Source organism: Oncorhynchus nerka, linkage group LG13 (genome assembly GCF_034236695.1).
Source record: "Oncorhynchus nerka isolate Pitt River linkage group LG13, Oner_Uvic_2.0, whole genome shotgun sequence".
NCBI lineage: Eukaryota > Metazoa > Chordata > Actinopteri > Salmoniformes > Salmonidae > Oncorhynchus > Oncorhynchus nerka.
The window spans coordinates 61,990,020-62,017,803 of NC_088408.1; the positions used below are offsets into that span (position 1 = coordinate 61,990,020).

A 27,784-nucleotide genomic window follows, 5' to 3' on the forward strand; every position below is an offset into this window, starting at 1 on the left:
AGACAGACACAGACAGGACAGGACAGACCTTGTCTGGGTAGGTTCCTTCGCTGGGAGCCACCAGCATATTTATCTCTCCCAAAAACGCTTACATTTTTAAAAAATGTAAAAATGTTATTTTCATGCAAAGACAGAAAAATCGTTGCTCCCTGAGAGAGATGCTGTGTAGTGCATTGAAAGCAAGTGATTGTCTTTAACGAGCCACTGACCTCTGAAGGGAGAGGGATGGGAACTACTTTTGGGCCGGGGGGGGTGTATGGAATGAGGGGTTGGGGGTGGGGAGCTATGACTAGAAGCTCATCCTGTGTATACAGAGGATGACAGGACAACATAGTGGTCACTGCATATGGGAAAAGGTGGGGGGTAATGGATATGGGAAGTGGAGGAAAATGTCTCAGGTCATACTGTTCTGTACACTGGCACTGGCTAGCATCTATTCTCCACTAAAAGCTCAGAGGGATTTGGCAACTGTGCGAAACACGTAAACGTGTCTATTATAACATTAAGGAAATCCTCGAAGATCTTCAACATTAACATTTAAAAAGCATTTGAAAAACATTCTAAACTGTTCATAAATTAAACAAAACAGGAAGTGATTGTCTATCATAGCTTACTATAAAGATTATACAATGTATTGCAACTTTAAGTGGCAAACGTTTCAGTGAAGAATATCTATTACCCCTAGAATAAGCAGTGCAAGATCTACAGTCCCAGAGTGCACTCTCTGTAATGTGGAATGTGTTTCAAGTTTCCATTTTAATCTGAAAGATTGAACGTCCGATTGTCAGTCAAATTGAAAGAAATGATCAGTGGACATCCTGGTGTATCCACTCCAGCTAATCATGACTACCCTGTGATTGACTGTTCTAGAAGGACGAGGCTGAGCAGAGGAATGCAAGGGTAAGGATAAAGCAGTGTGAAAGTTCTATCTCCTCGGAGAGAAAGAGCGAGAGAAAGTATTCATTTAAGATGCCCAGTGATTAGCATGGGCGTAGATTGTGCAAAATGAGGGGGATGTAAAGAGAGGAAGAGGTTTATGCAGTGTCTAGGGTTCTTATATTCACTGACTAACTAAGCCATCATGAAAAGACACCAAGATCAACACAGTCGTTTTGGCTAGGTGGGGTGGAGAGAGGTGGCGGTAGGTTTAGGGGGGCTGGCAGGATGGCAATCTGCCAGAAACTTTTTTTTCTCACACAAAATAGAATATTTATATACATATCTTCACCTTGAAGAGTAGCCATAATTGTTTTACTCCTTCTTTTACAGTTGAATAGTTCTCAACTGAAAGATGCAATACCCTCTTCACATATCAACAGAGCCCAGACAAGATTTCTCGACGTACCGAGAGCACCCCCCCCAGGTTTAACCCAATATTCTTTAACAAGTCTCATTTAAATCTTGACAAATTCTGTACACATGAATCTATCAAATAAAAAAACACAGACAGGTTATCAGCCACATAGGGCAGCTGCAGTTTTAAAATTAGGACTAAAATATTAACAGAAAAATAAGTAATACTGGAATCCGCTCTGTACTAAAGAATATCTACAATAGTTTTTCTGAATCCACACGAATTCCCCCCCCCACATCTTCAATATCACAATATCATGTAAAAAAAAAAAAATAATGTATCAAAGATAAACAAATTGACTTACCCAGTTAAAAGACAGCTTAAATGTGCTAGTTAAAGTCTGTACATTTCTGATCAGTTCTGAAGAGCCCCTTGGTCATGGGTGCATTATATACATTCTTTAGACTGTATCGGTGAATAGGGTTGGATAAGTGCTGGACATTCCTAGTGTTTGCGGCTGTAAGTGTCTGGAGGGTCCGGGCCTGGGGTCCGGGCTTTGCGGTTGCGGTAATGATGCGTCCGCGGTCACGTTGTGGTCCACTCTCTGAGATTGGACCGTAGGCAGTCACTTGGGTATGGTGATGGCTGCATTGGGGTCGGGATTGAAGAGCTCCTTGTAGAGTGGGGGGAAGAGCACATTGACCGTCTCGGGATGAAGCTGCTGGAAGGCCTGTAGCTCCTCGGTATGGAGAGTACACAGGGCCGACAGCGTGGGGATCCGACCAATCAGCTACAGAGGACAGAGAGGAGTCAGGGGTGATGGGTCAAGAAGTCTCAGGCTGTACAAACCGCAGCTTAAGCAAAAAAGGCTGTCTAAAATACACTGCCATCCAGGGATGCAATTTTCACTGGGGAAATGCCGCCCCCCCCACACACATTCTGAAATTGCATTTTTGTCCCCCAGTTTTATCATTGGAATGTGATACAAAACTAGGCAATGGTGTGCTTTAGGACCACGCGGACGCCTCAGAGCGGTCAGGTAAGCTGTTTGGAGTGTTTATCCGATTGGATAAATCTATATATATACAGTGGGGAGAACAAGTATTTGATACACTGCAGGTTTTACTACTTACAAAGCATGTAGAGGTCTAATTTTTATCATAGGTACACTTCAACTGTGAGACGGAATGTAAAACAAAAATCCAGAAAATCACATTGTATGATTTTTAAGTAATTCATTTGCATTTTATTGCATGACATAAGTATTTGATACATCAGAAAAGCAGAACTTAATATTTGGTACAGAAACCTTTATTTGCAATTACAGAGATCATAAGTTTCCTGTAGTTCTTGACCAGGTTTGCACACACTGTAGCAGGGATTTTGGCCCACTCCTCCATACAGACCTTCTCCAGATCCTTCAGGTTTCAGGGCTGGCAATATGGAATTTCAGCTCCCTCCAAAGATTTTCTATTGGGTTCAGGTCTGGAGACTGGCTAGGCCACTCCAGGACCTTGAGATGCTTCTTACGGAGCCACTCCTTAGGTGCCCTGGCTGTGTGTTTCGGGTCGTTGTCATGCTGGAAGACCAAGCCACGACCCATCTTCAATGCTTTTACTGAGGGAAGGAGGTTGTTGGCCAAGATCTCGCAATACATGGCCCCATCCATCCTCCCCTCAATACGGTGCAGTCGTCCTGTCCCCTTTGCAGAAAAGCATCCCCAAAGAATGATGTTTCCACCTCCATGCTTCACGGTTGGGATGGTGTTCTTGGGGTTGTACTCATCCTTCTTCCTCCAAACACAGCGAGTGGAGTTTAGACCAAAAAGCTCTATTTTTGTCTTATCAGACCACATGACCTTCTCCCATTCCTCCTCTGGATCATCCAGCTGGTCATTGGCAAACTTCAGATGGGCCTGGACATGCGCTGGTTTGAGCAGGGGGACCTTGCGTGCGCTGCAGGATTTTAATCCATGACGGCGTAGTGTGTTACTAATGGTCTTCTTTGAGACTGTGGTCCCAGCTCTCTTCAGGTCATTGACCAGGTCCTGCCGTGTAGTTCTGGGCTGATCCCTCACCTTCCTCATGATCATTGATGCCCCACGAGGTGAGATCTTGCATGGAGCCCCAGACCGAGGGCGATTGACTGTCATCTTGAACTTCTTCCATTTTCTAATAATTGCGCCAACAGTTGTTGCCTTCTCACCAAGCTGCTTGCCTATTGTCCTGTAGCCCATCCAAGCCTTGTGCAGGTCTACAATTTTAACCCTGATGTCCTTACACAGCTCTCTGGTCTTGGCCATTGTGGAGAGGTTGGAGTCTGTTTGATTGAGTGTGTGGACAGGTGTCTTTTATACAGGTAACGAGTTCAAACAGGTGCAGTTAATACAGGTAATGAGTGGAGAACAGGAGGGCTTCTTAAAGAAACACTAACAGGTCTGTGAGAGCCGGAATTCTCACTGGTTGGTAGGTGATCAAATACTTATGTCATGCAATAAAATGCAAATGAATTACTTAAAAATCAAACAATGTGATTTTCTGGATTTTTGTTTTAGAATCAGTCTCTCACAGTTGAAGTGTACCTATGATAAAATTACAGACCTCTACATACTTTGTAAGTAGGAAAACCTGCAAAATCAGCAGTGTATCAAATACTTGTTCTCCCCACTGTATATATAATTGTCCCCCCACTTTTAAAACCAAAGTTGCACCAATGCTGCCATCTAACAGTGCCTGGGTGTGACACTCTTCGATGTGACGCCTCACAACAGATGTACTCTATGAGGCTCAGTGATCTGAGTGGTGAGTTCATCCACCTCTGGCCTGCTCGCCTCCCTACCACTGAGGAAGTACAGTTCCCGCTCAGCCCAGTCAAAACTGTTCGCTGCTCTGGCCCCCCAATGGTGGAACAAACTCCCTCACGACGCCAGGACAGCGGAGTCAATCACCACCTTCCGGAGACACCTGAAACCCCACCTCTTTAAGGAATACCTAGGATAGGATAAAGTAATCCCTCTCACCCCCCCCTCCCCCTGAAAAGATTTAGATGCACTACTGTTCCACTGGAGGTCATAAGGTGAATGCACCAATTTGTAAGTCGCTCTGGATAAGAGCGTCTGCTAAATGACTTAAATGTAATGTAATGTGGTGATGCGCCCTACCTTAGCCAGCGTGTCCTCATCCATGTGGTTCTTCTGCATGATGTGCTGCAGCGCAAAGTAGATCTTCTCCTGGAGCTTCTGCACCTTCCTGGGCTCCATCAGCCACGGCCGGTCTGACAAAGGAACACACAACCACATCAACATGCCAATCAATCAATCAATCAAATGTATTTATAAAGCCCTTTTTTTCCATCAGCAGATGGCACAAAGTGCTTATACAGAAACCCAGCCTAAAACCCCAAAGAGGAAGCAATGCAGATGTAGAAGCACGGCGGCAACGTAAAACTCCCTGTAAAGGCAGGAACCTAGGAATAAATTGTGTCTGTCTTACTACTAATAAAGACAGCCTCAGTAATGTCAGTCACTGTGACCGCAGCATTCTCCAGCCAGGCAGTGCCTCAGTAAGGTCTGCCTGTAGGTGGCAGCAGAAGGGAACTGTGGCTGTGTGTCGTCAGTACTGACCTGTGGAGATGAGCACTGCTGCGGAGAACAGAGCGATTTCCTCCTCAGTGAGCTGCAGAGAGCACAGACTCTTGGCAAAGTCAAACACCGCGCTGACCAGATCGTCACAGCCTGAGAGAGACAATTCATTGTCATAGTTATAGTTATACGTTGTCCAGAGCATTATGGGTACTGTAGTACATCATGCTACTTCGATGACAGTCGATGAGGTGGTACAGTAGCGCTAGCAGCAGTGCCTTACCTAGAGCTTTGAACATCTGCATGCCCCCGTACTTTCCCTCAAACAGCACTGTGTTGTTGAGTGGGTTAAACGCCCGACACATTCTAACCAGGACCACCTCCAGACAACCTAGATAGAGAGAGAGAGACACGTTGATGACTTTTTGTAAATCCAATATGTTTTTCATGTTGGTGCTACATCGTTGATACATTTAAAAATCAAAAATGTTTTAAAGGATGTGGAAACGTGGTTGTTTCAAGCAGCTTGTTTCCAGTAGGTCAGCAGTGTCAGCTCACCTGACTTGAGCAGAAGGATCTGGTCATTCTGGCACAGCTCCATGAAGCCGGAAATGCGCTTGGCAAACTCCACCACATACTGGATGGCATGTGTGATCTGGATGGCACACTGCTGCCACAGCATGTCTCGCGTCTGCAGAGAAATACACACGTCGGCAAGTTCAGAACTTCAGCTCGTATGCACACTGCTATAGCACTTCCGCAAGTGCAAACAAATACAAACCGTATTTAACACACGTTTATGCCACAGGACTATGCCCACAACAAGACGCGCAGAGTTGTACTTCCCTTTTTACAGTTCAATGAAGTACCATACAGGAATAGGGAAAATGCATACTTAGAAAATTGTCAGCTCCCTCGCTACTCAGAATATGCAAAGTACAATATCAGCAAATTGCTTTTGTGTGTTCTATAGTGTCTGTCTGTAAGATGAATCTCTATGGAGAATATTTCAAAGGGTTCTTCTGTAATGACCCATAATCCATTAGACACAGAGGAATGAGAGAAGTCACGGTGATATAAAAGAACTAGTGCTGTTTCACACACACGCACAGGCAGGCGGAGAAAAGGAGCGAGAGAGATAGAAACAGAAGAAGGAGAAACGAGCAGAGAAAGAGAGAACTTGAGAAAGAAAAAAAAGAGACAGAAAGAGAGGGGGGGTGAGATTCTCTAGACAACCAGAGTTTGGAAGAGAATGAGGGCAGTTGGTATAGGGAACAAAAGAGACATTGGATGACAATAGAGTTGGGAGGTGCTCAGAGGTTGTACTGTAGGTTAGTGAGCAGTGTAAACTCGGCTGGTCACAAGGAATACACACACACCACAGGAGGCTGCTGATAGGAGGACGGCTCATAATAATGGCCGGGAACGGTGCAAATGGAATGGCAACAAACACCTGGAAACCATGTGTTTCATGTATTTGATACCATTCTCCTGATTCTGCTCTAGTAATTGCCACAAGCCCATCCTCCCCAATTAAGGTGCCACCAACCTCCTGTGAGGTACACACACTCGTCACACTCACTTTGCTCTGGTACATCTTGATGTCATCATAGGAGTGTGTTTGCCAGGCCAGCTGCTGGAGCTCATCTGCTGTGTATTGACAGGTCTCCAGGTGAGACTTTATAATGTTCTGGGCGATACGATCTATGGAGGGAGAGGGGGTGAAGATACAGAGTCAGACACACTTTGATCACAATTCGAGCAAAAACGGTAGCTTACCATTCATTGTCTATGGAGCATGAAACCAATGAACCGTACACAAGCTTAATGAAAACTAACTTTATTCAACTTCCGAAGGTTTCAGTCCTCATGCAACTTTCTATGTAGTCTCGTCCACTGAATCTGAATTGTAGAAAATAATTGTTGGGCTAATTGAAACGGGGTGTAGAAAACAGCAGTACTGATCTTTAAAAGAATCAGCTCATGTATTGTGTACCCCCATCCAAGTATGTGACAACTCCAATAGAGAGTGCACTAGTAAAACTGTGTTCAGCTGACTTGACATTGCAACCTTAGTAAGGCAGGCAACACTCAAGCTTCACTCTGCAATCTGACAGGGTGTTTCTTGCATTAATGGGCTGAGCTTCAATATGATGCCTCCCCCCTAGGAAAGTCTGATCTCAGGTTGCTCACACTGCTTATCACAATGACAGCTTATCACACTTAGCCTCTCCATGACACCTTCCTGTTCAAATCATCAACTAAGGCCTGGTGTCTTCCTGCCCCCTACAACACTCGGGCCTCATTATGTCATGCACCTAATATTTTTGAAGGCGGCACTGATGGTCCAATTGAACATCTATGAATAAACTTAACCCTAACCCTTAGTTACCTAGCTCTCCCATGCTGACATTGCTTGGCGCCAGCTGACTGTCCTGGTAGGAGCTGTAGTTGTACAGGTTGGTCACAGGGGTCAGGTCGTAGACAGGCTCCTGTTTTATGTGCTTCATGCCCGCCATGTCCAGGCCTGACTGATCCGGGGAGGGCTGGGTGGAGTCCATACCGTGGTAGTAGCCGCCGGGGGCACCACCGTTCACCTGGCCCTTGGGAAGCTCGATAACGTGGCCATTGGCGTAGGTGCCTCCGATCTCGTGGTTGAGGGTGTTAAGGCCGTTGGTCAGGCTGGAGGAGTAGACGCGCGCCAGGGCCTCGGCCTCTCCAGTCTGCTGCTGCCGCTCATTCAGGATCCGCTGCTGGTGCTTCTGCACCTCGGCGTACAGGCTGTCTCGCTGCTTCTTTGACATGCGGCCAAACTTCACCGCTACGCACAGAGGGAGGGTTCTTTATTAGTCACATTGTGTTTGGTTTCTCTCTCAGCTTCACCTGTGCTTTTACATTCCAGAGATTACAATAGTATTTGACGATCTTAAAGGGATAGTTTGTGATTTTGACAATGAAGCCCTTCATCTATTTCCCTAGAGTCAGATAAACTTGTGGATACCATTTTTGTTTCTGCGCCCAGTATGAAGGAAGTTTGAGGTAGTTTCGCAAGCCAATGGGAACTAGCGTTAGCGCTAGCATGCTAGCTGTAACCGAAGCATTTCAGTTTTTGCGCTAAGCTAGTTAGCATTGGCTCGCGAAACTACCTCGAACTTCCTTCATACTGGACGCAGAGACAAAAATGATATCCATGAGTTCATCTGACTCTAGGGAAATAGATGAAGGGCTTCATTGTCAAAATCGCAAGCTATTCCTTTACGTAAGCAAGTGTCTACACTTGTGTTTGTGTATGTATTTGTGTGTACGTTCATGTGTGTGTCGAAGGGGTCTCACCATCTCTGGACATTCCGAGTGCGAGACACTTCTGTAAGCGGCAGTGTTGGCAGCGGTTTCGGTTGGTCCTGTCGATCAGACAGTTCCTCTGGCGAGGGCAGGAGTATGCGGCGTTGTTCTGCTGACTACGTCTGAAGAACCCCTACAGGACAATCACAAACACGAGCGGTCAGTCAATGTTTTGTAAATAAAGGGAAATATAGGAAAGAAGATATAAAACACAATGACAGAGGAGAAGGATGGACAGAGGGAACAACAGAGCAGTGTTGACAACTCACTTTGCAGCCCTCACATGTGATGACTCCATAGTGGATTCCTGATGACTTGTCTCCACAAATTTTGCATGGTATAACTTCGATTTGGGCTGTGAACAGAGAGAGGGTAGGGAAAAACACACATACCTGAGTTACATAACCGTTTTATTGGATCACACACACTTGCCTGTACTGTACCAGTGTTAATGGCCGCTCAACTTTTCCCCCACTGTCGGGGGGCTCATTAGTGTGTGTGTGTTCGTGTGTGTGTGTGTGTGTTTGTGTGTGTTTCTGTCACATATGACCCAGTGAGGGAGCACAGCACTCCCAATCAGAAGGAACCTCTCCAGTCAGCAGGTCACTGTGACATTGGGACATCCTGTTAATTTTAGCAGTGTTTTTTTTGTAGTGGTAATGACAGGAACACTAGTGACAGACTTTATGTCAGGACGATGAGCAGGGGTCCTTAGATGTGCTCCCAGGATTGTAGTGGGGTTACATCACCAAAGTATCTTCCTTTATTCACTCACTCGCATTGTAAACGTAGTGTACTGTAGGACTGAACTGTGTACTATAGGTCTGAAATCGCCACACACAGAAACCATTAGGAGTGTCCAGTGACCACAGTAACCAGTGTAGCCACGTAGTTCAAGACAGAGAAGGAGAGTGACAGATAGATCGAGCGATAGGTGGCACATATCTGCTGAGACTGCACACTCACTATAAAGAGATTAGACACTCAATCTAATCCTAAATGACTTCCTTCCTCCCAAGATGTTTCCTTGCGATGCACACTGGCTTATCCAAAGCACCAATTCCCTAATATTCTTTCTGTACCTGAACCTGGTAGAATCCGGTAAGATGGTTATTAACAGACATTTCAGGTGATAATAAAGCATGTTTTGTTTAGTTACTTTTTTCTTGAAATGTTTCTCTAACTTTACTGCAAGTGAAGCTAGCTAGCAAACGTTAGCTAGTTAAAAGACAGGCTAGGTTGAATATAAAATTGTGGCTAGCAACCTCAACCTAACGATTACCATCACAATACACTTAAATGGGAGGCAACAGTCATATAGATATATATATACACACGACCATTCAAAAGTTAGGGGTCACTTAGAAATGTCCTTGTTTTTGAAAGAAAAGCAAAAAAATGTGTCAAAATTGAGTGGCCCAGTCAGAGCCCGGACTTGAACCCGATCCGAACATCAATGCAGAGACCTTAAAATAGCAGCACAGTAACGCTCCCCCATCCAACCTGACACGAGATTGAGAGGATCTGCAGAGAAGAATGGGAGAAACTCCCCAAATACAGGTGTACCAAACTTGTGTCATTCTCAAGAAGACTCGAGGCTGTAATCACTGCCAAAGGTTCTTCAACAAATTACTGAGTAAAGTGTCTGAATACTTATGTAAGAACTTGTGATATTTCTGTTTTTTAATGGCTTCTGTTTTTTAATGTCATTATGGCTTATTGTGTGTATATTTTTTATTTAATCCACTTTAGAATAAGGCTGTAACGTAACAAAATGTGGAAAAAGTCTAGGTTTCTGAATACTGTCCGAATGCACTGTATGCACCAGTCAAAAGCTTGGACACACCTACTCATTACAGGGTTTTTCTTAATTTGTACTATTTTCTACATTGTAGAATAATAGTGAAGACAATAAAACGTTGAAATAACACAAATGGAATCATGTAGTAACCAAAAAAGTGTTCAACAAATCAAAATATATTTTATATTTCAGATTCTTCAAAGTAGCCACCCTTTGCCTTGATGACAGCTTTGCACACCCTCTTAACTAGTTTCATGAGGTAATCACCTGGAATGCATTTCAATTAACAGGTGTGCCTTGTTAAAAGTTAATTGGTGGAATTTATTTCCTTTTTAATGTGTTTGAGCCAATCATTTGTGTTGTGACAAGGTAGGGGTGGTACACAGAAGATATGCCTATTTGGTGAAATACCAAGTCCATATTATGGCAAGAACAGCTCAAATAAGCAAAGATAAATGACAGTCCATCATTACTTTTAGGCATGAAGTTCAGTCAATATAGAACATTTGTAGTCTCTTATAAAATTGAGTCTCTTATAAAATGGGTTAGTCATGTATAGTATCCCTAGTTGTAAAGTAGTAAATAACTTTTAAACTCTCAAGAGGAGTAAAACAAGGTTGTCCACTATTGGCATATCTATGCTGGTTGAGAGAATGCCAAGAGTGTGCAAAGCTGTCAAGGCAAAGGGTGGCTATTTGAAGAATCTCAAATATATTTTGATTTGTTTAACACTTTTTTGGTTACTATATGATTCCATATGTGTAATTTCATAGTTTTGATATCTTCACTGTTATTCTACAATATAGAAATTAGTCAAATAAATAAAAACCCTTGAATGAGTAGGTGTTTCCCAACTTGAATGGTACTGTACACATTTATATATATGTATATATATATATATTTTTTAAATTATTATTATTATTTGTATTACTATTTTCCCCTAACCCTACTACCCCTCCCCTAATTGGAGTAAACTAATGGACAACAACACCTAGGCTTCTACTTCCAGCTTATACATACTATATACATTTTACGGACACAATGCATTTTACAGTAGTTATCTTTTGTTTTTAATCCAATCCTTGAGCTTCCCTCAACCCCTCCCATCTATCTCTCAAGACCAACCAGTTTTGATTTCTATTTGCCATATATTTTTAAACTGTGCTGTGATGTTTCACAAAAGTTCTGAACCTTTCTATTCTCATCAATTTGACAGATTGTAAATGAAAGAAACATTTTTGCCAAAAGTATTATTATATTATTGATCAATTGACTTAGATTTTTCAAATCACCCAGCAGTGCTATTTGCAGAGTTAGCTCCAGGTAAATGTTGCAGTCCTTCAGCCATTCCTGAACCTTCGACAAGGGACCCCAACTGGGTTGTGTTCATTTGGAACCAAACGGAAGAAAAATGGACAGAAACAGGAAGGGATTACCTGGATTTGTCCAATAAGAAACACTAGTTTCCCTTTTACGTTGCAAACATTATTTTTTATGTGTGCCCTCTTGAACACAACCAATGATTCATTACAATCTGTGGTAGAGCAACAACAGAAAAACTGTACACTATACAAAGTACACAGAGAAATTACATCTAACGTTTTAGCCTATGAATGTAGTAATTTGTGGTCAAAGGCAATGTCCAAAAGTATGTCCTACCTATGGCATCCATTTTCATTTTCCGCGGAGACACATGCATAAACACATGCAGCCGACACACACCGCTCTGTGTTGCAGCTACAACAGGATAACAGGTGTTTTAATGTGTGTGTGCATCAGAAGTGTTTATGGAGTGTGTGTATGTGGTTTGTATCTCATCTGTGTGTGTATAGTGTCATAATGGGATTAGCTCAGGGAGATAATGACTACCCAGAGTTGTCTGCTGCCTAAGCTGGAGCTGTCTTGTACCTCTGTACCCAGGGAGGGATGTCCCACTCCCCCCACAAAGCATGAGTAAGAGAGGGTCTGACTGCGGGTTTAATGACCCTGACCTCTGTGACCCCGGAGTCTAAGACCATGTGGTGACACAAGGTTATTTGGATCCTGACCCCACACGACCCAGGACACTTATGAGACAGACAGTCAGACAGACAGAGTCAGTAGGGGTTAAAACTGATGAGGGGTAAGACAAGACCCTCTTGAGAGCTGAAAACCCTCAGCAGACAGGACAGTTTGTATTTACCCCCATTTATATCATCTTCCACCTATTCCTTTCCCTTATCGATCTACAAGCCCTACATACCCATTGTGAATGTGAGTCATTAACTGTGTGTCCGGGGGGGGGGGGGGGCATGTGTGTGTGTGGGTGTGTGTGTGGACTGGGACTGTGAGTGTTATGAAGGAAGGACTCTCTGGGTTTGTTCTAGAGGTGACCCACTTCCACCAGTTCCTGGCCAGTGCCAAACTGGGTCAGCGCAGCGGGCTGGACTGGGCCGAACTGGGCCGGACTGGGAAAGAACACACACACAGTGTGATGCAGTGAAGATGTCTATTTATAGTGTGAAAAACAGGTCAGTTGTGCCTCAGGAAATGGCAGTAAAGAGAGAACAACACTGTGTTTGTGTGTGTGTTCAGCCGCTCTCATTTACAACCACGTTCTGCTATATTCCCCAGAATGTCTCTTTGTAGCTCCTCTAGGAACAACTCCTAATTGAACTTCAAGGAAGGACATCTTAAAAACGCATTTATCAACTGACCAGTCTACAGTTTATAATAACGTTTTGAGGGGTGTGTGAACCGACAAAGATTATAATCCAGCTGTGTTCATGTGGGTGAGTGTGTATGAGTGTGTAAGCTTTTGGATGATTTTGTGTATGTGAATTTGTGTGTAGGCGTCTGTATTCTTATGTGTGTGTTTGAGAGTGTCTGTGTGTGTGTGTGTATGTCTCTGTGTGTTAGAGATTGTGTGTGTGTGTGTGTGTGTTAGAGAGTGTGTGTGCATAGCCACCGGGCCTGTCAGGTGGAATAAGGAGCCAGTCGTGACAGCTTGGCTGTTGCTAAGACGACCACCCACTCGCTTCTGTCGTCTGCCTGCCAGAGCAATGATTTGCTGAGCGGTCACACACACGCCTACAGGAAGTGATGTCACCAAACTATGGAGTATTTCTTGCTTACCATCACCATCCTACCCTTCTTACTGCCTCCTCTCACTTGGTGTGCCAACACTATGGTTGCATTTTTCACCAAGTCAAATCAAGTAGTTCTAAAACGGTGTATTTACATAGTAGTACTGCAGACAGGTACATTGAGTGCAGTTACTACTGTATATATGGAACACGTGCTTCAGGATCGTATTCTACATGAGTTTAGAACAGATAGATAGCAGATAAATAGCTGCATGAATGATTCCTAGGCCCTCTGACTGGCTGGCTGTGTGGGCGTGGCTGCCCTCTGACCCTCTGACTGGCTGGCTGTTTGTTATCCAAAGGTTATGTAAGAGTGCAGTGCTGGCGATTCCATGGCTAAGAGGAGCTCAGCCCTACAATCTCCTCAAAGAGAGAGAGAGAGCAAGAGAGACACAGACACCAACAAACAGAGAGACAGACAGACAGGTGGGTTACACAAAAGTAAGGGAGACAGTTTTGTAGGGTAGTCTGGTTGGTGCAGTGAGTGATGTGTAGTGAACTGGCACGTGGAGTGTGTTAATTGATTTTTAATGAAGTGAGGAACTCCACTCAGTCTCCTGGGTTCCCAACTCTCTAAATAGAGCCTTAATTAGCTTCATTAGAGGAGATGGGAGCATCCGTACATGAGCACTGGCTTACCATAACTCAATTTATAAAGAACACACACACACACACACACACACACACAAAGCAAGACAACATCAAAACTTGAAATTGCCATGTGGTCTCCTGATTAAATGGGCGGAAGTTGATGTGCTTGATGTACATATCCCAGAAAACTTAAAAATAGATAGGATGTTGAAACTGTGGAAAGGGAAATACCTGTCCATCTACGGGAAAATGACCCAGATTAATGTCCTATTGATACTGCAGGCTCCATATTTATTCATGGCTCTGCTGACTCCAGGAGTCATTTCAAGCCATTTATTTTTATTTGGAATGACAAACCATTAAACGGCCACCTTTGTATTATGAACATGAGTTAGGAGGATTAAAATTAGGACATATTAAGGCATTAAACCTCTCTCAAAATGATATTTAAATCCAAACTGGTTTTTCAGCAGACTATTAAGCGAGGCACATCCAAGGTTCAAAGTGGTCTTTTTGCCGTTATACAGATTTAAAACCAACCATTTCTGGTGGATTGATAATGGATCCCTGCTTAAAGTTTGATCCTTTTTAAATGAAGCAATACAGAGTTGGTTACAATTCCAATTTTATCCTCCAGATGAGGCAGAACAAGTATTACAGCAAATAATGTGGTTAAAACTCCAATGTACTAATACAGGACATTTTCTTGGGAGAAATGCATAAAATATGTTTCTGAATGACATTGGAAGGTAAAATTGTCACACAAGCTATTAACAAAGGTGTATGGAGATGTATATTCCATCCCAAATTATAGCCAACTCATTGAAGCTCTGCCATAAAAATGGAAGAGGCAATTACTCAAAAGAGAAAGGAATTAAATGATTTGTCTGCCTCCAATGAAAAACAAAGCAAGACCTAAAATGTATCAGTTTCACTTAAAGTCGAGAGGTTTGATAACTATGCCGCTTCAAATTCAAGATTGTTGGGAACAGGTTTTGTATGTGCCAAAATCATGGCATCGGGGTTTATGAACTGATGTACAAAACAACAACTGAAGTGTCAATCTGTTCTTTTCAATTTAAACTATTATATAAATCTGCACCACTTATGATGGCACAACAAGCAGAGGGATGTCTCCGGTCACCATTCCTTTTCCCGGTAGCCATCGACTGGATCATGAGGAAGACAACAGATAACAGGCGAAATGGCATACGGTGGTTTCTATGGACAAAGTTTGACGACCTCAACTTTGCAGACCATCTAGCACTCCTGTCACACAGTCAAGAGCAAATACAAGATACAATACCAGACCTGGACACCACATCATCCCAACTAGGACTCCATATCCACAGAAACAAAACCAAGATAATAAGGCTCAACAACTGTTCAGCCCCTGGTTGGACTGTGATCTTGCAGAGTTACTCCACCTCCAAGAATTGCATTTGGTGAAAGGTTTGGCACCAGCATACTCAGGCTGACTGGCTCTCGTTCAGGCAAATGAGAAAAAAGTGCATTCAGGCTATTCGGAAGGCCAAAGTTGGTTACTTTAAGGAGCAGTTCTCTCTATGGGTCCAACCCCAAGACGTTCTGGGAAACGGTTAAAGACCTGGAGAATAAACCCTCCTCCTCACAGCTGCCATGCTTCTTAATGTTGATGATGTGGTTGTTACTGACAAGAAGCACATGGCTGAGCTCTTTAATCACCACTTGATTAAGTCAGGATTCCGATTTGCCTCCTTGCCCATCCAACATTTCCTCATCTCCCACACTGTCACGACGTCCGCCAAAGTTGTTGCCTCTCCTTGTTCGTTCGGCGGTCGTTGTCACCGGCTTTCTAGCTGCCACCGATCTACATTTCTTTTTCTATTTGTTTTGTCTTGATTGTACACACCTGGTTCCCATTACATTATAATTATTTTCCCTATTTAACCCTCTGGTTCCCAATATGTTTTGTGCGTGATTGTTCCTTGTTGAGTGTTAGTAGACTTCTGTGTTATGGTGTGTTTTCCCTGCGTGGAATTTTATGGTTGTTTCTTTTCGAGTAAAGTACGTTATTTTACTCAGTTATGTGTCCTGCGCCTGACTCCGTCCTCACCGCTGCACACTGACACATGACACACCCCTTCTAATGCGACTATCCCCGATGCTTCTCTCTTTTCCCCCTGCCCCGCTACAAAGTTTCTCGCTGCAGGCAGTCACTGAGTCCGAGGTGCTAAAGGATCTCCTTAAATCCATCTGGGTCAGACCCCTTTCTTCTTTAAGGTTGTTGCCCCTATCATCACCAAGCCTGTCTCTCCTTTTTGGGGAGGTTCCCATTGCTTGGAAGGCAGCCACGGTTCGTCCTTTATTTAAAGGGGGAGATCAAGCTGATCCTAACTGTGATAGAAATAGGCCTATCTTCCTTTGCCCTGTTTATCAATAGTGTTGGAAAAACTTGTCAATAATCAACTGACTGGCTTTCTTGATGTCTATAGTATTCTCTCTGGTATGCAATCTGGTTTCCGCTCAGGTTATGGATGTGTTACTGCAACCTTAACGGTCCTCAATAATGTCACCATTGCCCTTGATTCTAAGCAATATTGTGCTGCTATTTTTATTGACTTGGCCAAAGCTTTTGATACGGTAGACCATTCCATTCTTCTGGGCCGGCTAAGGAGTATTGGTGTCTGAGGGGTCTTTGGCCTCGTTTGCTAACTACCTCTCTCAAAGAGTGCAGTTTATAAAGTCCGAAAATCTGCTGTCTCAGCCACTGCCTGTCACCAAGGGAAACACAATTCATAGATCAGCAGGTAAGGGTGCTCTCGAGCGGCTAGATGTGCTTTACCATTTGGCCATCAGATTTGCCGCCAACGCTCCTTATAGGACGCATAACTGCATTCTTTACTCCTCTGTAAACTGGTCCTCTCTGTATATCTGTCACAAGACCCACTGGTTGATACGTATTTATAAAACCCTCTTAGGCCTCACTCCCCCCTATCTGAGATATCTACTGCAGCCCTCATCCTCCACATACAACACCCGTTCCGCCAGTCACATTCTGTTAAAGGTCCCCAAAGCATACATCCCTCAGTCGCTCCTCTTTTCAGTTCGCTGCAGCTAGCGACTGGAACGAGCTGCAACAAACACTCAAACTGGACAGTTTTATCTCAAGCTCTTCATTCAGACTCAATCATGGACAATCTTACTGCCAGTTGTGGCTGCTCTGTGTGATGTATTGGTGTCTCTACCTTCTTGCCCTTTGTGCTGTTGTCTGTGCCCAATAACGTTTGTACCATGTTTTGTGCCACTACCATGTTGTGTTGCTACGATGTTGTTGTCGTGTTGTGTTGCTACCATGCTGTGTTGTCATGTGTTGCTGCCTTGCTATATTGTTGTTTTAGGTCTCTTTATGTAGTGTTGTGTTGTCGCTCTTGTTGTGATGTGTGTTTCGTCCTATATGTATATTGTATTTATTTATTTGAATCCCAGGCCCCCCGTCCCTGCAGGAGAGGCCTTTTGGTAGGTCTTCGTTGTAAATGAGAATTTGTTCTTAACTGACCTGTCTAGTTAAATAAAGGTTCAATAAAACAACCAATCCAAAGCATCCTCAAAGAACCACTGGAGGATGTGAGGTCCTTCACCTACCTGGGCAAGATGGGTTAGTCAGGTGGGCAAGATGGGTTAGTCAGGTGGGCAAGATGGGTTAGTCAGGTAGGCAAGATGGGTTAGTCAGGTAGGCAAGATGGCAAAGATGGGTTAGTCTGTGGAAATCTGAGTGATGGAATTAAGATTAGAGTGATTGGTTGATTGGCTGATAAACTTGGAATCCAGTATGATTAGGAAATAAACATTATATATTGAATTGTAATGTTTTGCAGTAATGGTATTTGATAGAGTCCAATTCTATCTGCTAATTTCATAGCTGATCCAACCCCCCTACCTTCTTAGAACAGCAATAAACTGTGGGGTGATCTTTCTACCACTAGGTGTTGCTGTATTTCAACAGCCGTAGGGGCTATTTGTGTAAGGGTGAACAGGAGGGGCAGATTGGACATGCATGTTTCATCTATTAACTAGAGGGGACTAGCTACAAAAAAAACACACACCCGGGGCTGTACTATGTTCAGCATGCTGTTACATGGGATGGGAGCGTGGAGTAGCAACAATAGGGGTTATGTAGCTACTTGTATTGCTGCTCACACATAAACCCCCCCCCCCCCTCCCCTCCCCCCCCACACACCTGTGTTTTCACTAGGGTCAGCAACGGCTACATTGACCCACTTGGACAGCTCTGGCATCATGGCAGCAGCTGGGTATTGTAGGTAATTACTCAGGCCTGTCTGTAAGGTTGGCACTGTCTCCATGGGCTCCGTACAGTCTGCTGAAGTGAAGAGTAACACAGGGCAGGCAAGTAGGGAACTATCCCCCATCCCTCTTCCCTCCCCTGATGCCTGCCCTGTGTTGTGGGGGCAAACATGTCTTTGTCCAGTTGACAGTAGCCATGACGCATCAAGGATGTTAGTTACTCCCCCCCTTGCCCTCCTCCCCTCCCATGTGTAAGAGGGCACAGGCTCGTCCAGTTTGCCGCAATGCTCTGTGGGTAATTGCTCATGGGGCAGGTCTGGGATCAGCTGCGCTGGGCTCATGGAATCCAGCTCTGTGCTCCGATTGTACACCCCAGAGAGGGAACAGAAGGGGGCCACTGGCTGACATTCAACGCATCGATTCACACACACAGACACACATGCACGCGCACAAAAGTGTACATATGTATACACACGTACAAATGCACTCATACGTTCGCACACGACAGTGTTTCTATAGTGTTTATGTAGCGTTGATACATCCCATGTTTTAACTACAACTGTGTGCATGAGTATACAGTATTTTTCTCCACCCTGTGGAGTATTTCCCACGTCTCCCTTGCATGCCTCCACCCCCCTGCGCACTAGAAGTGAAGCCCACACAACACATTGTGGGGTTCCTAGTGAGTGGCCCTGAGATGGGGAGGCATGCAAAGGAGGCGTGGGAAATACTCCACAGGGTGGACCCAATCCCATCGCCCCAAACCTGTCCCTCCCACCCCCTGCCCCCTCAGGTCTACCTCTCAAGTACACTGTGCCGTCTCCTTCCCAGCACCATCCTCTGTGACTTGTAAGGCCTCTCCGGGATTGACCTCTGACCTCTCTTTCAGGCCTGAGAGAGAGAGGGGGGGGGGGCATCGGACTGGAAGGAACAAGTCCAAGGATGATGTGTGTGACCACAGCACCTGGTCTCTCCCCCTCTGCTCTGAGAGCAGGGGTAGCCTACACACTGTGTGCAGAGATAATGATAAGAATGATCCAAATCATGTATTTGCTGGAGTGTACAAAAATAAGTAAACATGAAAATGGCTGTCTAGCAATGAGCAACAACCACATGGAGGCATGGACACACATACTGTCATCGTAGCATCCCACCTATTCTGGTTTGAGAAAAAAATGATTTTGTCGTCACTGCCTGCTCCTTAACCCTCCCTTAACCTCACACTGTTCTTCCTATGGTCTTAATCCTAATTGTAGATGACATTGTGTGTGTGTGTGTTGTGTGTTTGTGTGTGAGAGAGGGGGAGGGTAGGACTAATAGGGAGAAAGAGAGCGAAAACAAGAGAGCTATAGCGTTAAAAACCTGCAGATTCTACCACATCTTGGCTGGAGGACACTAGCGAATCACATGGACCCAAAGGAATGGAGGCTAAACATATCAATTATACTAAAATAAGTGTTACCATAATCCACAGACAAATTAGTGGGCATGCACAAATATTTGGACCAAACTACAACACTTGCCACTTGCCTTGTGTGTGTGTGACACAGAGAGAGAGGGAGAGAGTGTGTGAGAGAGAGAATGTGTGTGTGTGTGTGTGTGTGTGTGTGTGTCTCTCTCTCTCAGGGATGGACGCTAATAGCTCGCCTCAGGCCACAATTTAACTCAGTCTAACAAGGTTTTCCCCAAAGTGGCCCCAGGGGCATCTTTAGCAAAGAGCCAAATTGATCACAAAGACAATCAAAGTGTTCGCTTCACCTGCACTCTCTCTTTCCCTCTCTCTCACAGACACACAATATCAGTATTTTATGAAAATTAATATGAAGGCACTGCTTAAAACAAAGAGGCTATAATGAAATGACTTTTTTTTAATAAAGGACACTATTCTGAGCACTGAGGTTAGAGAAGACCTGGGTTAAAATACTATTTGAAATCTTTCAAATACGTTGAGCGTTTGCTTTAGCCTGTCTGGAGTACCAGATGGGCAGGGTTTATAATTGTGGGAGCTACCAGCAGGTCAGTACCAGCAGATCTGGTACTGAGGTTCAAGATGAAGCGCAGCTCACAAGAGAGAAATAGAACCGATGATGCCCTGGAGAATCTCCTCAATGAGATTAGCTACTGACGCTAACACAGGCTAATCTTTGCCACTCACAAAACACTAACCCCTATTAGAAGCTCACCCGTATAGTTGACACAGTAAGTGCTATAGGTATGCTACCACAAACTTTCTTCTATGGAATACGATGGTGGGCAATACCTTTTTACAGCATCTAATTGAGTTGTAGAATACATGCTAAATGCATAATATAAAATAGTCTTCAGAAAAGACCTTTAGGTAACTAAAAATGAGTTGCATCCCATGGTAGCCATGGTCACCTTCTATAGGACGCTATATTAAGTGCACAGAAATTTCACCTAGTTTCCTCCCAGAACATAGTAAAGACTGGAATGTAACAGGGACATATAGCAACACTACGGCGTGTTCAGAAAGTATTCACATCCCTTGACTTTTTCCACATTTTGTTGGGTTACAGTCTGAATTTAAAATGGATTAAATTGCAATTTTGTGTCACAATACACTATAATGTCAAATTGGAATCATGTTTTTATAAATGTTTACAAATGACTTACAAATAGAAAGTTGGAATGTATTGAGTCAATAAGTATTCAACCCTGTTGTTATGTCAAGCCTGAATAAGTTCAGGAGTAAAAATGTGTGCAATAATAGTGTTTAACATGATTTTTAAATGACTACTACGTCTCTGTACCCCACAAATACAATTATCTGTAAAATGCTGAATAGAAAGTCTTATGTTTGGGGCAAACACATCACTGAGTACCACTCATTTTCAAGCATGGTGGTGGCAGCAACATGTTATGGGTATGCTTGTCATCGGCAATGACTAGGGAGTTTTTTAGGATAAAAGGAAATGTAATAGAGCTAAGCACAGGCAAAATCCTAGAGAAAAACCTTGTTCAGTCTGCTTTCCAACAGACACTGGGAGACAAATTCACCTTTCAGCAGGACAATAACCTAAAACACCAGGCCAATTATACACTGGTTGCTTACCAAGATGACATTGAATGTTACTGAGTGGCCTAGTTACAGTTTTGACTTAAATCGTCTTGAGAATCTATGGCAAGACATGAAAATGGCTGTCTAGCAATGATCAACAACCATCTTGATAGACCTAAGGAATAATGGGCAAATACTGTACAACCCAGGTGTGCAAAGCTCTTAGAGACTTACCCAGAAATAATCACAGCTGTAATAACTGACAAAGGTGATTCAAACATGTATTGACTCAGGGGGTTGAATACTTATCTAATCAAGATATATTCGTGTTTTATTTTCCATTAATAATCATTTTTAAAAATGTGAGAATGGTGGAGGCTACTGTAATGCCTCTAGAAAGTACAGCTAAGGGTTCTGCCTGACTTCACACTGTGTCCAAGAAATTGTATTAACTGTATTAGCTGTTTATTAGCTGTCCTTGTTGAATTGTTAAGTAAGACACCGGATAGACGCACACACACACACAGATGGTGAATTACACACACACACAGATGGTGAATTGCACACATCCAGAAAGCTGAATTAACCGCTCACATGATCTGACTGTCTTTATCTTTATCTTTTCCTTTCTCCCTCCTTCTCCCTTTCCCTCCCCTCTCTCTCTCCCATCTCTCTTTCCCTCTCCCATCTCTCTTTCTTCCTTGCCCGTTCTTGTATCCACGTGACTCACGTCATGATGACTACCACCCACAATAGACACGTCTAGTTACTACTGAACAAAAGTGAGCTGATGAGATCAAAGTTCAATCCCATAGTGCACCACATCACACTCCACCAGACTAGCAGGGTGCCTCTGCTTCCACCACCAGCCAGTGTATGGATACACTGCATAACTGAGAGAAACTTCCAGTGTGTTTAACAAGGACATACTAAAGAGAGAAAGGCTGCTTCTTTAACTCAGGGTCAGGCAGCACTGGGGCGATTGCAAGAGATCCCTCACAGCCAATATAAACTAGATGCAATGTACTGCTAGTGTGTGTCACACACACACACACACACACACACACACACACACACACACACACACACACACACACCATCCCTCTCAGCGGGGTATCACATACAATCCCTCAGACACTGAGGAATAAAATGAACACGGAGCAGTCGCTAAGTAAGCGCGCTTGGATGCCACCCTCACGCTCAGAACCACTGGGACCACACACTGATAGAGAAGCACGGTCTACAGGCTGCTGTTAACAACATTATCTCAAACACACTGATAAGTCAAACATGCAACAGCAGGCACACACACACACAAGCTCCCTTAATTTGAGTTGAGAGCACAAGTGATGGAAAAGCAGACCGGTCGAGTGAGGAGAGACAGGGACACAGGGTTAGAGCAAGCGCAGTGGTGTAAAGTAACTAAGTAGAATGTCTTTGAAGTACTACTTAAGTGATCTTTTGGACTATCTATATTTTACTATTTTTTGACAGCTTTTGCGCCACTACATTCCAAAAGAAAAGATGTACTTTTTACTCCCATACATTTTCACTGACACCCAAAAGCACTTGTTACATTTTGATTGCTCAGACAGGACAGCAAAATGGTCCAATTCACGCACCATCAATATAACAAGTTGTCATCCCTTACTGCCTCTGATCTGGCAGACACACTAAACACAAATACTGTGTTTGTAAAATATGTCAGTGTTGGAGTGTGCCTGACTGTCCATAATTTTTTTTTAAATAAATCGGTCCGTCTGCTTTGCTTAATAGCAGGAATTTTATGAAGCTTTTACTGTTACTTTGGAATTTTACTCAAGTATGACGGTTGAGTACTTTTCCACCACTGTACTTTGGTATATTTAAAACCAGAGACTTCTAGAACTTTACTCAAGTAGTATTTTACTGGGTTACTTTCACTTTTACTTGAGTCATTTTCTATTAAGGTATATTTTCTTTACTTTTACTCAAGTATGACAGTTGAATACTTTTCCACCACTGACCAAGAGACAGAGGGGATCGAGGAAGACAGGAACACAGTTACAGAGAGATAGGCTATACATACTGTAGTCATACGTGGATGAATTGGGTGCAGTGCGTGTGTGTGTGGTTGTGTGTGTATGTGTGTGTGAGTAATGGTGCAACACCTCAGTGTGGAGGATTAGCTCTCCCGACCCAGGCTTTGAGTAATCTTTCCCCTAGTTACATAACACTGGGCCATTAGTCAGTAACACGCACACACACACATATATACATACACATACATACTGTGCACATACAAACGATGAGTATATTTTCCTCTATACTGTTTCCTCACACCAACTAAGGTGTTGCCTGCTCCTTCCCCACAATGAATGCTACCCAGTGAAATCAAGTTTTATGTTCCTAATTATGACAATATAGAGAATGCTGTTCAAGCTGTGGGTAATGTTGATGAGGAGATGAGATAGATCGTGTAATGTGATAAATGATTTGGAGTAGATTATGTAAATTAAACTGTGCACCACAGTATAGATTATGCTGTGGATTGCTTCCGTAGACCTTCAGGAAGCATCGATCCCCTGATAACGCCGGGATTGGCTGATCAATGCAGATGCCCTCAAATTATATTGGCATTGGGACCTCATGCATGGCATTGTGGCTATTTGTGTTTTACAGGCCAGAGTTGAGAACAGAGTGGGTGTATGTGTTTGTGTGCATTTGTGTGTGTGTGCTCACGAAAGAGAAGGAGAGAGAGAGAGAGAGAGAGAGAGAGAGAGAGAGAGAGAGAGAGAGAGAGAGAGAGAGAGAGAGAGAGAAAGAGAGAGAGAGAGAGAAAGAGAGAAGAGGAAGATGTAGAGAGAGAGAGAGAGAGACGATGGCGTGTGGGGTCTTCTGTGGTGCTGTCTGTAGATTATGGAGTGTGTTGCCGTCTCACATCTACCCACCACACCCCCTTTGTCACCCCTCTCTCTCTCTCATTCTGTATTTTCCAATAGAGAGGAAGTGTTGGAGATTGTGATTGACACCTTTCACTCACAGAGAGGATCACATAGACCACACCCAACCCCATGACCCATCCCCCTCCTGCTCTAGACTGAACTCAGTGACCTATACCGTCTATGGGAGGGTTCGCCTGTGTGAAAATGGCATTGCATTGCAGTAGTGTGTCATCGTGTATCTGTGTGTGTGTCTGTTGGAATGCATTTGTGCATGTACACACATGCATACATATACATATTATTACATTGTGTGTTTGGTCACCTGTGTTAGGCTTATGCATGTATGCATATCTGTGAGCATGCGTGTGTGAGCATGTGTGTTTGCATGTGATGTGCGCATGTGTGGTGGCATCATACTATTATACTGAAGGTGTATTTTGTGGGTTACTGTGGATGAGGGTGAGAGTGTACAGTAAGTGTAGGTGTAAAGGTACACCTGGTTCCAGAAGCCCCCTGGGCCAAACATAATCAAACAGAAAGAAATGAACCCATCTGCAAATATCTTCAATTCGAAAGGAATTCAATTTGCGAAATAAAAAGTAGGGTGTTCATGATTAGAATAGGCTTATAGCCCTCAACAAAATGGCTTTAAATGGTTTAATTGGCAATGAAAATGTATGGGGAGGTTGAACTTGGGAAACAAAATGCTTGGACCCCAACCATTAAATCCAAATTAAAATAGCAACAATTAATCAAGAGCACGTAAAAAATATTTGACCCTGAGCGCATTCTTTTTGTATGTGTTTCGGGTGCATCAGGTCATAACTATTTTCAGAACGTTTCCTTCTTGTCATTGGATAACTGCTTGTCATTAAATAACGGAAATTGAACAGTATCAAAACGAGAAACTTTTCTCTTTTTCACCACAGCATTTTCTCCCTCCCCTGGTTGGTTTTGGTTATCGTTCTAGTATAGGCTACACCATCGTCCGCCGGGACAGGAGGTTTGACAATTGCTAAATGATAATTAAACAAGGCATATGAGGGGGGCTCTATTTTTCATAACCTCGTGGATGTGATTGCATTTCTCTGTGAGCAGTGCAGACTCCACAGGCTGCGAAGGTTGGGAGAGGGGCCGCGTGGCGCACTGATTTAATTCTATCTGACAAACCCTTTGGGGCGTTCAGCAGGATAGACGGAGAGAGAAAGACAGGAGGACAGAGAGAGACGCTTCGGGCCCTCTTCTACCCACCACAGCTATGAAGCCGGATATTTCGGCATCCCCCCAAGAAGCCCATGCACTAGTGGTCGCAAGGCCCAATAAAGTGTGAGTGTAGGCTACAGTTATTGCAAGGCGGGCGGGGAGAGACGAGTTAAGTCATTTGCGCGCGCGAGAGAGAGCGAGAGCGAGATAGATGTCCTCCCCAAAGTTCTCGTCCTCTTTTTCCCCCAGGGTTATAAGAGAAGGCCTGCTAAATTGCTAATCGCAGAGGCAAACAGAGGTGTATTTGAATCCTTTTAATGTTGCTTGATTTTCAAAGCCAAATAGTAATAGCATTGGACACAATAATATTAATGTAAAAATAGGAAAATACTGTTAATTAACATCACAGAATATTGTTGCACTTTGAAAAAATATTCATTAATATCGTCTAATGGGCTTAGAATAATCATAATTACTATTTGAATGTTGTTTATTTTAAGAGTAATTTCTGTACTGGGCATGTTGTATATTTAATGATGACCAACTCAAATTAAGCTCGCCATTGATAATCTATGTTTAATGTTAATATTGCCCATAATTCAGTACAGTTTAGTTTAACTACACTTTATTCATATCAACACAATGGCGTTTTTGTATCATTTGTCATAGGTCTACACACCTACAACGAAGGAATGAGAATGCAGCCTGGAACAACAGACGCTATAGACTACCTCTAAGACTAGACTACCTCTAAGTGAGGCCCTCACCTGTCTTTCATTGAACGAACTGGTTACTTTATTTATACTTTTACACTATCATAATAGTTCTTGTAGGCTTATTTTCGTCACGGGTTTCCTATTAAGTGATGATTGTTATTTTACAATTCACAAGGTAGCCTATAGGCTAGTGATCATACAAATTAATAACACTAGACCTACGCAATTTGACAACAATTGGTCATCACGGAAATGTTCATTTTCAATAATTGGACCGAACAGCATTGCCACTATGTTTTGTTAGTCTGACATCATTTGTATGAGTAAATGGTAAAATAGGTCTACTATTCAGCATTGAAGGCCTTGGATCCAAAGCGCATGATTGTAAGGGGAGAAAGAGGGAAAAAGAGAGAGCTGTGGGTTGAACTTCCGTCTCGAGGACATGGGGACCTTACCCTCTCTCTCTGTGTGTGTGTGTGTGTGTGTGTGTGTGTGTGGACGTGGGGGGCACTAATGTTGCATTTCGATGCTTATGGAGCGGTGCAGCGCTTGACTGATGGATATGGGTTAGTAGAGCGTACTCCCAACACAGAACCTCCTTGCTTGGCCCTATATCACCAGGAAGGTATGTAGGACACAGCCTATACATGGACAACAAGCTTATATTTGGGGTTCTGATGGGGTACGAGAGTTGAACGAAGCTCATGAGGCATGTCTAACTTGTATTCCTCAAGAATTAATGGGTACATATAATTTCTAAGTCCAAAAATGGATGCTGCAACTGCAGATTGCCCTTTAAAGAAACAAAATGTATTTGCATTTTTTTTTGTCCAGAGAGCAAACATGTATAAGACTGTGTGTCCTGCAGCCCATGGTGCTATAGGGCCAAGCTTGCAGGTTCTGTGTTCCAACGTGTCATGTGCTCTACTAAACCATTTACATTTATCCAGTCCCATCCCTCAGCTTTTTGCCGAAACAGGGGTGGGAAAGGCTTTGTTATTGTTTCAACTGCGAATTGCCGCTTTAAATCGTCAGTGGCAATAGTTTACGGAAATAGTTTACGGCAATAGCAAATTATGTTCTTCGTGAAGATGATCTCTATTCAGGCACTCCATTCAGCCAGAGCATCTGAAGTCTTGACGCTCCTCCAAACTAAATAGTGTTGCGTTAACTCAAGAGTTAACTCCAACACTGGGACTTATACAAGGTGTTTAAAGGGCCATACATGGACGTCTCATGGAGAACCACACGCACACGCACACACACAGTATAAAGATCCGAATAGGTTACTGAATAGTGAGACTAAATGGCAATTGTATTGTCAAGCTGGGGCTAATAGTGACTGAGGCATGAGCAAGTTGGGATAAAAAAAACTTCCCTAGTAAAGTTCACACAGCGCACATACAACAGAACTATAGTACAGAATGAATGTGGGGAATACCAGTGATGTGAGTGGGTAGATGCGCCTGCTATTTAAATGAGCTGTCAAAATCAGTCGGATCCTTACCTCGCATGGTGGTGTTTGTGCGACTCTCTTCCGAATGCAGCAGTCATGAAGAAACAAACATAAATACTTTTATAAAGCTAAATCCCCGGGCAAAAACAAAACAACGTTAATGTTTGCCGTCGTCCACGTTCATTCGGGGAGTGTTGTTTCTGCGCAAAAGCATTCCAGACCAGAACAGGCTCGTGCTTGTTGACGCGCTGGGCAGAGCGGAGCAGAGAGACCGGCGGTGGAGTGTGGAGAGGTGGTCAGACGGTTTTGAGTGTCGTCCGCTCAGCGAGCATGCGGCTTTTCACATGACATCTGCGCCTGAACATCTACGGGAGGTTTTCACTGTTTCCCCCGGCGGAGGGGAGAGCGCTAGAGAGGTTTAGAGGAGCAGGGATTGGACTAGCACTTTC

General features: G+C 43.6%; 1 protein-coding gene across 2 annotated transcripts; it reads right to left on the bottom strand.

Annotated features, from left to right (window-relative positions):
• Nucleotides 1-251: 251 nt before the first annotated feature.
• Nucleotides 252-27,711, bottom strand: rorb (RAR-related orphan receptor B). 2 transcript variants are annotated; one of them, XM_065026541.1, is made up of 10 exons: nt 27,387-27,711; nt 8,486-8,571; nt 8,208-8,349; nt 7,267-7,695; nt 6,457-6,578; nt 5,433-5,565; nt 5,158-5,265; nt 4,917-5,027; nt 4,455-4,567; nt 252-2,084 (listed from the first exon to the last, which is right to left on the bottom strand). In XM_065026541.1, exons 1-10 carry the CDS (start codon nt 27,391-27,393, stop codon nt 1,920-1,922), a joined length of 1,416 nt encoding a protein of 471 aa, XP_064882613.1. In that variant the 5' UTR covers nt 27,394-27,711; the 3' UTR covers nt 252-1,919. The 2 variants fall into 2 exon arrangements, with proteins under 2 accessions (XP_064882613.1, XP_029533459.1); XM_029677599.2 differs by lacking the exon at nt 27,387-27,711 and adding an exon at nt 11,677-11,765.
• Nucleotides 27,712-27,784: the final 73 nt, after the last annotated feature.

Bases quoted from the DNA above. Each gene is read 5' to 3' on its own strand.
- rorb (XM_029677599.2), bottom strand. From the start codon at position 11,716: ATGCATGTGTCTCCGCGGAAAATGAAAATGGATGCCATAG. The intron at 7,696-8,207 runs GTGAGACCCCTT...CTCTGTGCGTAG, and splicing joins ACTCGGAATGTCCAGAGATG to CGGTGAAGTTTGGCCGCATG. The intron at 4,568-4,916 runs GTCAGTACTGAC...TTCCTTTGTCAG, and splicing joins AGCAGTGCTCATCTCCACAG to ACCGGCCGTGGCTGATGGAG.